The sequence below is a fragment of the Girardinichthys multiradiatus genome, chromosome 21, assembly GCF_021462225.1.
Source record: "Girardinichthys multiradiatus isolate DD_20200921_A chromosome 21, DD_fGirMul_XY1, whole genome shotgun sequence".
Taxonomy (NCBI): Eukaryota; Metazoa; Chordata; class Actinopteri; order Cyprinodontiformes; family Goodeidae; genus Girardinichthys; species Girardinichthys multiradiatus.
This window is the reverse complement of record NC_061813.1, coordinates 28,884,911-28,897,219: the sequence shown is the minus strand read 5'-3', so window position 1 is coordinate 28,897,219 and position 12,309 is coordinate 28,884,911. Positions and strand designations below refer to the sequence as shown.

General features: G+C 39.9%; 1 protein-coding gene across 1 annotated transcript in view; it reads left to right on the top strand.

Annotated features, from left to right (window-relative positions):
* Positions 1-9,595, top strand: part of LOC124857633 (collectin-12-like) — a 62,173-nt gene extending 52,578 nt beyond the window's left edge. Inside the window, exons 4-10 of the mRNA XM_047348953.1 lie at positions 2,541-2,627; positions 2,715-3,758; positions 3,888-4,373; positions 5,757-5,893; positions 5,988-6,097; positions 8,882-9,027; positions 9,128-9,595. Of these exons, the coding sequence (XP_047204909.1) occupies positions 2,541-2,627; positions 2,715-3,758; positions 3,888-4,373; positions 5,757-5,893; positions 5,988-6,097; positions 8,882-9,027; positions 9,128-9,138 (2,021 nt within the window). The 3' untranslated portion in view covers positions 9,139-9,595. The remainder of the gene's footprint in view (positions 1-2,540; positions 2,628-2,714; positions 3,759-3,887; positions 4,374-5,756; positions 5,894-5,987; positions 6,098-8,881; positions 9,028-9,127) is intronic.
* The last annotated feature ends 2,714 nt before the right edge of the window (positions 9,596-12,309 follow it).

Genomic DNA, 12,309 nt, shown 5'->3' with positions numbered 1-12,309 from the left:
CAGGTTGGAGGGGAGTTCCTGCCTCAAGTGGAGGAGTTTAAGTATCTCGGGGTCTTGTTCACGAGTGAGGGAAGAATGGAGCGGGAGATCGACAGACGGATTGGTGTGGCTGCCACAGTAATGGGGGCACTGTGCCAGTCCGTTGTGGTGAAGAGAGAGCTGAGCCGAAAAGCAAAGCTCTCAATTTACCGGTCGGTCTACGTTCCTACCCTCACCTATGGTCATGACGGAAAGAACGAGATCCTGGATACAAGTGGCTGAAATGAGCTTCCTCCGTAGGGTGGCCGGGCACTCCCTTAGAGATAGGGTGAGAAGCTCGGCCATCCGGGAGGGGCTCGGAGTAGAGCCGCTGCTCCTCCACATCGAGTGGAGCCAGGTGAGGTGGCTCGGGCATCTATACCGGATGCCTCCTGGACGCCTTCCTCGGGAGGTGTTCCAGGCACGTCCCACCGGGAGGAGGCCCAGAGAACGGCCCAGGAAACCATTTTTTCAAATAATTTAATGTGATCTAAGCTTTTGCTTCAACAAAAACTAACATCTTAACATGGGTGTATGGACTTTAGAGATGCTTTATACAGGTCCTTCTCAAAATATTAGCATATTGTGATAAAGTTCATTATTTTCCATAATGTCATGATGAAAATTTAACTTTCATATATTTTAGATTCATTGCACACTAACTGAAATATTTCAGGTCTTTTATTGTCTTAATACGGATGATTTTGGCATACAGCTCATGAAAACCCAAAATTCCTATCTCACAAAATTAGCATATTTCATCCGACCAATAAAAGAAAAGTGTTTTTAATACAAAAAACGTCAACCTTCAAATAATCATGTACAGTTATGCACTCAATACTTGGTCGGGAATCCTTTTGCAGAAATGACTGCTTCAATGCGGCGTGGCATGGAGGCAATCAGCCTGTGGCACTGCTGAGGTCTTATGGAGGCCCAGGATGCTTCGATAGCGGCCTTTAGCTCATCCAGAGTGTTGGGTCTTGAGTCTCTCAACGTTCTCTTCACAATATCCCACACATTCTCTATGGGGTTCAGGTCAGGAGAGTTGGCAGGCCAATTGAGCACAGTGATACCATGGTCACCTCTTCTCATTGTGCAGCGTTTTCTGATACACTTTTTCCTTCCCACAGACTTCCCACTGAGGTGCCTTGATACAGCACTCTGGGAACAGCCTATTCGTTCAGAAATTCCTTTCTGTGTCTTACCCTCTTGCTTGAGGGTGTCAATAGTGGCCTTCTGGACAGCAGTCAGGTTGGCAGTCTTACCCATGATTGGGGTTTTGTGTGATGAACCAGGCTGGGAGTTTTAAAGGCCTCAGGAATCTTTTGCAGGTGTTTAGGGTTAACTCGTTGATTCAGATGATTAGGTTCATAGCTCGTTTAGAGACCCTTTTAATGATATGCTAATTTTGTGAGATAGGAATTTTTGGTTTTCATGAGCTGTATGCCAAAACCATCCGTATTAAGACAATAAAAGACCTGAAATATTTCTGTTAGTGTGCAATGAATCTAAAATATATGAATGTTAAATTTTCATCATGACATTATGGAAAATAATGAACTTTATCACAATATGCTAATATTTTGAGAAGGACCTGTATTTAAGTGAAGAAGAGCAATTTAGGATGAAAGTTCAGTGTATGTGTTTAGCTTGATGGTAAAAGACTGGAATAGGATTAACGCTTCATTTAGGTTATAGATTAATGTAGGAAGAAATATTCTTGACTGATTAAAAAAAAAAAAAATACTAATCATACACACTTCAAGCCAACATTGGTTCCTGTGGGAGCACAAATGAAACTGGGAGCTATGCAGGGATCATCATCATCCCGTCTTGTCTATTTGGTAAAAGGCTTTTGAACATTACATTTGTTTTAGCTGCTGGGGTTAACAGTGTCCCAGTACAAGAACCCATGGCAATCTCAGTTGGAGGAAGTTTCCCCCTGGAGAGGCGGATGGTAGAAGTGGGCTGCTTCCCTGGAATCCCAGACACATTCCAGAGGAAATTAACACTGGTGTCGCCTGTGGGAGCTCCAAGAGCCTCCCTGCAACACTGTCTGTCTCCAGTGGGTTGTCTTTGATCCTTCTGTTTACTGAAGAACCCCCCGATCCCCCGACACACACACTCACAACCTATCTCCCCACCTGATGTCAGTCCCTTTCCCCCAGGGCCCTGGCCTCTGTCCCTCCATACATCCCCAGTCTTGTTCCAGCTCACTGACCACCAAGTACTATTGCTGAATCATTGCTTTCATATGTGTTGCACAATTCCTAACTCCATTTATACACCCCTTGTCCAGTTTTTGTCTAATCCAAGGAATTACTTTAACAAAGCCTACATTTATTACATGCCTACAAGACATGGAAAAGATTTCTTGTTGTATTAATAAGATATTTTATTTGTATCTTCTCTGAAGTCTTTGATGTCTGTAGCCAGAGGCCCTTCTGACATTAGTCTGTTTAAAGGAGTTTAATCAGATTATAACACTAACCTTTGTGTTTCTCCTTCTGTTTTCTTTGCAGTGGTGCAAAGAGTCGACAGTGTGTCTGAAGGTATTGCAAACTATGGCGGAAAAATAATTGCTGTCGAGACAGATCTAAAAAAGCTTGGTAGGTTTATATTAGATATTATATAAACATACTAAAATGAGACAGTGAGAGATTTCTGCAACTGTATGTGCAAATGTTAAATTTCAGATGATCAAACAGAAGAGAAGTCAGAGAACACCACCACAGAGATTCAGGCTTTCAAGAGCAACATCCGGGCCCTGCAGAGGCAGTTATCTGCAGTGCAGGAACACGTCCACAGCGATCAAGTCAAGCTGAATCAGCTGCAGAGCATAGGCTCAGAGATTCAGAGCAGCCAGGGTACCATTCAGGGACTGCTCAACAGCAATACGGCCACTCTGCGTTCTGTAAACGGCACTCTGCAGTCTTACAGCAGCATCATTGAGAGTCTGCAGGAGGACACGGGCAGACTGCAGAGGGAGCTCCAGCAGCAAGTGAAACTGCAAAACCAGGCACTGCTCAGCATCAGCAATCTGAACCTCACTCAAGCCCAGCAGAGAGGTCTAATTGCAGTTCTGCAGCAATCGGTTGATGAAACCAGCCAAGCAATACACAAAATGCGCAATGACTATCAAAACCTGGAGCAGAATGCCCGGCAGACACGCTCCGATGCAGAGTGGCTTCGTGGAAAAGTGGAAAACCTGCAAGTCATAGCCAGCAATGCCACAGGTCTGGCTAAAGCCAACAATGACAGCCTGGAAGATGTGGGGGCACAACTTGCTTTCATGACCAGCCAGCTGCAGAACACCAGTAGCCTGGCTGAGGCTCATGACCAGACGCTAAGGGAGATCATGGACCAGCAGAGGGACTTCTGCAACCTCACATCCACAAAGTTTGACCGGGTGGAAATACAGGTGGACGAGTTGGAGGAAACTATGGACCGCGTGACGGGCAACATGAGCTTCACCACGCAGCTTCTGGGAGCCATAAACTTGAACCTGAATGACCTACGCAGCTGTTCCGAGACCATTGCCCGTCACTCAGATGTCCTGCAGAACCTTAACGACAGCGTGACAGATGTGAGGACAGATTCAGCCAGCCTGAGGTTACAGCAAGAGGAGCTGGCAGCTCGTTTGGACAAGGAGGTCACCAGCCTTTCTATTATCATGGAGGAGATGAAGCTGGTGGACACCAAGCACTCACAGCTGATAACAAACTTCACTATTTTAAAAGGTGAGTAATCAGGTGGATGGTGAAAACTATTTAAACCACAATTTCCAGAAGTAATATTAGTAACAGGAGCCGTATTTGAACTTCTTTTGAATTTATTCCCCAATTTAAACAACTCTTTTAAATTTGAAGGCCCACCTGGTCCGAGAGGACAAAGAGGGGACAGAGGACCTCAAGGATCACCTGGTCAGACTGGATCAAAGGGAGAAAAGGGAGAAAAGGGACCTCCAGGAATGAGAGGATCGAGAGGAGAGCAGGGTCCACCAGGATCACCAGGTCTTCCAGGGTTCAAGGGCCTCTCAGGTGTACCTGGAAGTCCTGGACCTAAAGGCTCTAGAGGGTCAGGAGGCAGAGCTGGACCTCCAGGAGCTAAAGGAGAGCCAGGGTCTGCCGGTCTACCTGGAAGAGACGGCCAAACTGGTGTGCCAGGACTGCAAGGCCCACCCGGTATCAGCGGACCAATGGGACCAGCTGGGGAACAAGGTCCAAGAGGACTACCTGGACCAGTGGGACCCCCGGGGCCTGTGGGTCCACCGGGGCTACCAGGAATTCCGATTCATAGTCCAGTAGTGCCTTTTCCACAGGATGAGGCAGATCCTACAGCACTGTCAGCCCCAGGTACATCTTATTTCTTCTTTAGATGTTTTCAAACATTATTTGGTTTCTAGTGGCAGAGAAACCAAACCATTACATCATGGAGATTAACAGTAGATCTTTACTAGAGTGACTTCTAGTTGCTAGGAACTAACCTTGTAGCAAAACTCCCACATTGAATGTGAACTTGAATGTGCAGATTGCTATTTTTGCAGGTCTTTCCATGTGGCCTCGTAGGGGCCATAGATTAGTAGCATCAGTACCTATACTGATGACAGTCAAGTTAATCCAAAAATCAGTTCCAGCATTGCAGTGTGTTATTGTCGAACATTTTCTCACTTCTTTAACATTATTGGAGGCAAGTGTAACGTTAATAGAATGTTTTCCTTTCCACTGTTGCCACGTGTGGCACAAAAGTTAATGATGCAATGCAGTCAACTGGCCACTGAAGCTACACAACCCTTCAGGACGAGGGATTGTTTAAAATTCAGTGACCTAATGAAGTTCTCTGCAGCAAAACTCTTTCATCAATTAGTATAATAATCTTAATTTGACTGTATTGTTTTGTAACTGGCATCTAGTTGGAATGTATGTAATTAAATAAAACTGTCTATATGCTTGGGCTGTAGATAGATAGATAGATAGATAGATAGATAGATAGATAGATAGATAGATAGATAGATAGATAGATAGATAGATAGATAGATAGATAGATAGATAGATAGATAGATAGATAGATAGATAGATAGATAGATAGATAGATAGATAGATAGATAGATAGATAGATAGATAGATAGATAGATAGATAGATAGATAGATAGATAGATAGATAGATAGATAGATGGATGGATGGATGGATGGATGGATGGATGGATGGATGGATGGATGGATGGATGGATGGATGGATGGATGGATGGATGGATGGATGGATGGATGGATGGATGGATGATGGATGGATGGATGGATAGGATGGATGGATGGATAGATAGATAGATAGATAGATAGATAGATAGATAGATAGATAGATAGATAGATAGATAGATAGATAGATAGATAGATAGATAGATAGATAGATAGATAGATAGATAGATAGATAGATAGATAGATAGATGTATATATATATAGATATAGATATAGATATAGATATATAGATATATATATATTATATGTATATATTGGATCTGTTTGTCTAGTAAGTTGCCTCAAAATTACAATTTTTGTGACGCATCACTTAATAAATAAACTGAATTGAATTGGATTCATAAAAAACCATACAGTAAGTAGTTGTACAGAGAAATTAAATTATTTTTTAGCTGCTGTTAATTAATGGCTACAAACTTAATTTATAAGAGAATATTGTGGTACATTTTTTATCAAATAATTATGAAATTGTTTAATGTTTTGAAGGTTGCCCACTTGGTTGGATAAACTACAAAAACAAGTGCTACTTTTTTTCCAAAGACATGCACAGTTTTGATGATTCCAAAGCAAACTGTGAATCAAAATCTGCAATGTTACTGATCATCAGTGACGAAGAGGAACAGGTGATGTGTAAATCTGGTCAGTGGATGTGAATACAGTCAGTGCTGATGTTGAGAATTCCACTTGTGACTCTGACTGCTTTTTTTCCTCACCCAGCAATGGCTTGAGAGGCAAATAGTTGGAAAAGGCTACTTCTGGATTGGCCTGACAGACAGCGAAGAGGAGAATGTGTGGCGCTGGGTGGATGGGACTGCTCCTGCTTTCATGTCAGTGCTAAATCATTATTGAGAGTTTTTTCTTTGTTTTCACAATTCCTTTATAGATAAAATGTGTTGTAGTGTAAATAAAATGTAATGGAGGTTTACAGGTTAAATTACATATTACTAGGTAATCATTGTAGTTTATATCAAAACACTTTGTTTCTAATTGAACTTGGATCTTAGAGTGATGTTCTCAATTTCTGCTTTAAGTCAATTTCATTCCATATACGTGCTGTGATTATTATGATGAATATATCATTTAATATTTTATGTTTTTTTAAATAATAATTTGGTATGTTAAATGTTGTCTGGTGAATACCAGCCCAAGAAGGCGGTGGTATTAGGACAATAGTGAAAGGGGTGAGCCAAACTCTGACATTATTGAACAGCACAACTCTGCACACACGGAATAAATTCACCCAACTTCTTAAAATACAAGAATTTATTAACAAAAATAAGTCAACTCAAAGTCAACCATATTTCAACAACCTCTTTACTATACTAGAACAATCCAACTAAACTACCAAGCAGAATGAAAGAATAAAGACGACCAACTATATACAATATGAACAAGTAAATCAAATATGGTTAAAAACCATGAACAATAACATGATGCAACATTACCATTCAATGTTATTTATGTTTGAATACCGAGGATTATCTTGAGGAGTCTGGATATGAGGTTAAGTTAGTCTTGGAACTAATTTAGGCAATAATTGGGATACCTTAAACCTCCATTCATAATGCAAGGTCATATAAACATGATCTTAATAAAATGATATTTTAAGAATGATTTGCTGAATAAAACCAACATCTAAGTAATTCTCAATGGTGTTTAATTAATTGCCTTTAATTAGTAAAATAATATTTAAGGAAATATTACTTTGAATAAAACCAACATCCTTCCTGGAGAAATGATTCTTAGCTATTGTTTAATTAGCTATAACGTTTAGTAAAATAATATTTAGGGAATTATTATTTTTGTAGATTGGAAATTAGCAGCCTTTCTGGATAAATGATTCTTAATGGATTCATAAAATGGCAGACATAAGTCACGTGTTACCTTAGCCGTTAGCAATTGAAGCTAAGAAAAGAAGATCATAGCTTGTTACCATTCCTTTAAAATCAAACATGTACATTTAAAATACCATCAATAAAAAGATTAAAATGCAAAAGCGTTGACCGAACGTTATGGCCGATCCGTGTTTAAAAACCACCCTTAAAAAAAACACACAGCACACATCATTAGCTGGGCAGTTAGTCTGCTAGCCCTTAGCTGAGTTTTCTCAACACAAACAAAAACCAAACGTCATTAAACAAAGATTTTTTGATAATTTTATTCTAAACTAATCTTCTCTGCCCAAACATCACCTTTTATATGAATCGTGCTGAGGAAAAGGTTTTCTGGGCGACGAGTTTAGAGAAGCAAAGCATCCACTTATGGACTGAACTGTATGACAAAGGCACTTTCAGCTGCTTCAGTGGGGTGGGTCTTGCTACATGGACATGCATGCAGGAAGGCATGCGATGCTGCAGTCCCAATGCCTTCTTCTCCAGGCCGTGAGGGAAAATACACTTCAAAAGATCAAGCTACGCTTGTCTTATTACACCCTTTTATGAATGAATGCTGGGTACTCGAACAGCAAAATCACTACTTAACTTTGTTCTTATGATTGCGTGATCGTAGTCTCTTTTGGATCCAAGTTGAAGACTTGTCTACTCGCTGGCAAGGAGACATTTTGCACGTTGTGTCCCTCTGTCAGGTTCTCCTGCTGGAAGTCTGCGTGGTTGAAACTCTGCATTTTTGTTCAAACAGTGATATCGGAGTCTGCTATGACTCCTCCTCTTCCTGGGCTGGGTTAGGAATAGATTACTGTGATGCTGAAAGGCGCAGAGATTTATACTGGCCATCAATGATGTATAGTTCAGAGTCCATGTTGTAATTCATGTTGTAATCCTTGACTGGGGTCCCAACTTACAGTAATGTGAAAAGTTTTGTACCACCGTTCATATCTGTATTCTTTACTTTCAACAAGCTAGAAAGTCTTTAAATATTTAAGTTTTTATTAGTAGTTCTCAGGCTTTTTATAGCTCCTCCTAAATTGTTTAAAATTTTTTTATTTTTCTAAATTTTTTCATTTTTTCCCTGTCCTTGTAATCCAGTCATCACAAGATTATGTCGGTTTCTCTCTTAAAATTTTTATATTTACATAGACTTATTGCCTGTATGTGACAAAATGCTTTCTATTAATATATTTCTTAATAATATATTTCCATATATGACACCTAAATGTTTTCATAGTGTACATTTTAACTTTATTTAATTTAAAATAAAAAAAATTTAATTACTATTACACACATATATGTAATACACATATAAGTATTTATAGACTAGCTGCTAAATATTTATACTAGTACAAAAAAAATGTAATAAAATTATTCATTTATACAAACGAAGATTTTACTTTTCCAGATATGTAAGGAACAATTATTGGGTTGCTTTTCTTTACATAACAGAGCAAACAATTGTTTTAAAAACATTTAAAAAGTTGACAAAAGACTATGCAACATGTAAAATATTAAGAGATTACCTATTTTTTTAAATATAAAAAGTAAGATAAATCTTTGTTAACACTGTAAATCCGATGTCCAAAATGTTCCTCTTTTATTACAAAATACTTGCTGCAGGAAAATGTATTCTCTTTTCCACCAGCCTTTCACTGCACAGTTACCTGTAACCAAGAGTGCTATAAATATATTGTATGATTGTCCCCTGTTGTCTGCCTGCAGAAAGTGGAAGCCCGGACAGCCTGACAACTGGGGCCACAGTCATGAGTTAGGGGAGGACTGTGCAGGTCTCATCCACAAAGGGTTGTGGAATAATTTCTCCTGTAAAGTTCTCATTAGCTATATCTGTGAGAAGGAACTAGAGATGAGTAAGTCTTCTTCAGTGACTGAATTTTTATTTTCATCTCAACTTGTGTTTTAGCAGTAGTTTAAAAGGTTATCTTTATTTTGACTTGTTTTTTTTTACAGCAAGATCATAGCAGCGTGTTAAATAAAGGAGCACAGTGAGCAGCTCTGCTTCGTCCGCACTGGTTGACTGACTGGGCTCGTGGACCGTCTGGACGGAGAGGAAAAAGAGACACTTTTGAAGGGGTTTCCAGGGGCTTCAGCAGCAAACAGCTTCCTCCAAGTTCCTTCAGTTTCCTCCAAGGTGAAGCCAGTGCATCATTACCAGCAAGTGCAGAAGGACAACCGAATGGAGGAGAAACTGTCAAATATCAGGCATTTTTATATATAAAACATGGTATTTACCTGTACCTTTACAACTAAACACCTGAATGTTTGCTTCATTAGCCACATTTTATAGGGGAGTATAAGGGCTATAAAGGTCAAAAGGACTGTAACTTTGTATATTTCAGAGATTAAAATGTGTAAAAGGATGCATAAAAAAGCACACAGCAGACATGCTATCTTCAATGAAACATATACCTAACCTCATGAATGTTTATGTACTGTTTTCATTTAAACATAAATATAATGAAGGTACACATAATATTAGGACAATATCACAATCAAATTGACTTTTTTTAGAGATGCATGAACACATGCAATTGAAAAAGCTGTGGGTTATTTGATAGAGCTAGTAGTTTTTATCATAAAAAGGTATAACAAGAAAATTCTACATATTTGTACCAAACCTTTATCTGGTTGTTATTAAACTCAAAAAAGAGCATCATAGTAAAGTTGCATCCCAATTAATTAGTTCATTAATTTAGTAATTCAATAAAAATATGAAACTTACACATTTTTATTTTAAGCAATTCTTTGTATTAATTTTAATAAATTACAACTATCTCAGTCCCTCTTAAAATCAGAATATTACATGAATGTACAGGGGTTAGACAATGAAACTGAAACACCTGTCATTTTAGTGTGGGAGGTTTCATGGCTAAATTGGACCAGCCTGGTAGTCAGTCTTCATTGATTGCACATTGCACCAGTAAGAGCAGAGTGTGAAGGTTCAATTAGCAGGGTAAGAGCACAGTTTTGCTCAAAATATTGAAATGCACACAACATTATGGGTGACATACTAGAGTTCAAAAGAGGACAAATTGTTGGTGCACGTCTTGCTGGCGCATCTGTGACCAAGACAGCAAGTCTTTGTGATGTATCAAGAGCCACGGTATCCAGGGTAATGTCAGCATACCACCAAGAAGGACGAACCACATCCAACAGGATTAACTGTGGACGCAAGAGGAAGCTGTCTGAAAGGGATGTTCGGGTGCTAACCCGGATTGTATCCAAAAAACATAAAACCACGGCTGCCCAAATCACGTCTGAATTAAATGTGCACCTCAACTCTCCTGTTTCCACCAGAACTGTCCGTCGGGAGCTCCACAGGGTCAATATACACGGCCGGGCTGCTATAGCCAAACCTTTGGTCACTCATGCCAATGCCAAACGTCGGTTTCAATGGTGCAAGGAGTGCAGATCTTGGCCTGTGGACAATATGAAACATATATTGTTCTCTGATGAGTCCACCTTTACTGTTTTCCCCACATCCGGGAGAGTTACGGTGTGGAGAAGCCCCAAAGAAGCGTACCACCCAGACTGTTGCATGCCCAGAGTGAAGCATGGGGGTGGATCAGTGATGGTTAGGGCTGCCATATCATGGCATTCCCTTGGCCCAATACTTGTGCTAGATGGGCGCGTCACTGCCAAGGACTACCGAACCATTCTTGAGGACCATGTGAATCCAATGGTTCAAACATTGTATCCTGAAGGTGGTGCCGTGTATCAGGATGACAATGCACCAATACACACAGCAAGACTGGTGAAAGATTGGTTTGATGAACATGAAAGTGAAGTTGAACATCTCCCATGGCCTGCACAGTCACCAGATCTAAATATTATTGAGCCACTTTGGGGTGTTTTGGAGGAGCGAGTCAAGAAACGTTTTCCTCCACCAGTATCACGTAGTGACCTGGCCACTATCCTGCAAGAAGAATGGCTTAAAATCCCTCTGACCACTGTGCAGGACTTATATATGTCATTCCCAAGATGAATCAACGCTGTATTGGCCGGAAAAGGAGGCCCTACACCATACTAATAAATTATTGTGGTCTAAAACCAGGTGTTTCAGTTTCATTGTCCAACCCCTGTATGTCCCTGTAATGTAAAGTTTTGCACTCAGTGCTTGGGCACAACTCCTGTTGCACAAAATGTTGCATAAATCCAGCTTGGTACGGAGGCAATCAGCCTGTGGCTCTGCTGAGGTGTTAAGGAAGCACAGGTAGCTTTAATAGCTGCCTTGAGCTCGTTTTGGTTGTTGACTCTAGTGTCTCTCGTCTTCCTCTTCACAATTCTCCATGTATTGTCTACGGGGTTCAAGTCCCGCTAGAAAATGGATTCAGCACTTCCATAAAGCTTCTCAGCAGAGGGAAGCATAAAGTGGTCTAAGACCTCCTGGTAAACAGCTGCTCTGAATTTGGACTTGATGAAACACAATTACCAACACCAGCAGACATGGCTCCTCATATCATCACCGACTGTGAAAGCTTCACACCGGATCTCATGCCACTTGGATTATGTGTTCCTCCACTTTTCCTCCTGGGACCTTGATTTCTAAATGAAATACACAATTTTGTTAAATTTGAAGAGTAATTTGGACCACTAAGCAACAGTCCTGTCCTTTTTCTCCTTGACCCAGGTAGGCTTTGTTGCTTACACTCCATATGAAGGATGTCAATTACTGTCTGCAGGACAGTGGTCAAGTCGGCGGTCTTCCCCATGACTGTGTAGGCTTTAACATGATATTGATCTGTTAAAAAACCTTATTTGTTATTAGCTGTAAACCATAATAACCAAATTTAACAGAAATAATTCCTTGAAATATATCACTCTGTCTATAATGAATCTATATATTAAAGATTCAAGTTCTGCATTTAATAACCAAAATAAATCAGATGCACCTATACATGCTGTTGGATGATACATTGATAGACCAAAAAAGGTTTACAGTCGTAGTTTTAAGGATATTAATGAATAGGGGAGAAATCATTTTTAGTATTATTTGATCTATCAATCACAAATCAAAGCTGATGAAGAAAAAATTGGCTGATTATAATCTGCAGCCAATCAATTGGTGCATCTCTAGGATTTTCCGATATTGATAAAACACATTTGTTGAGCCTTCCTGCTTGTAAAAAATG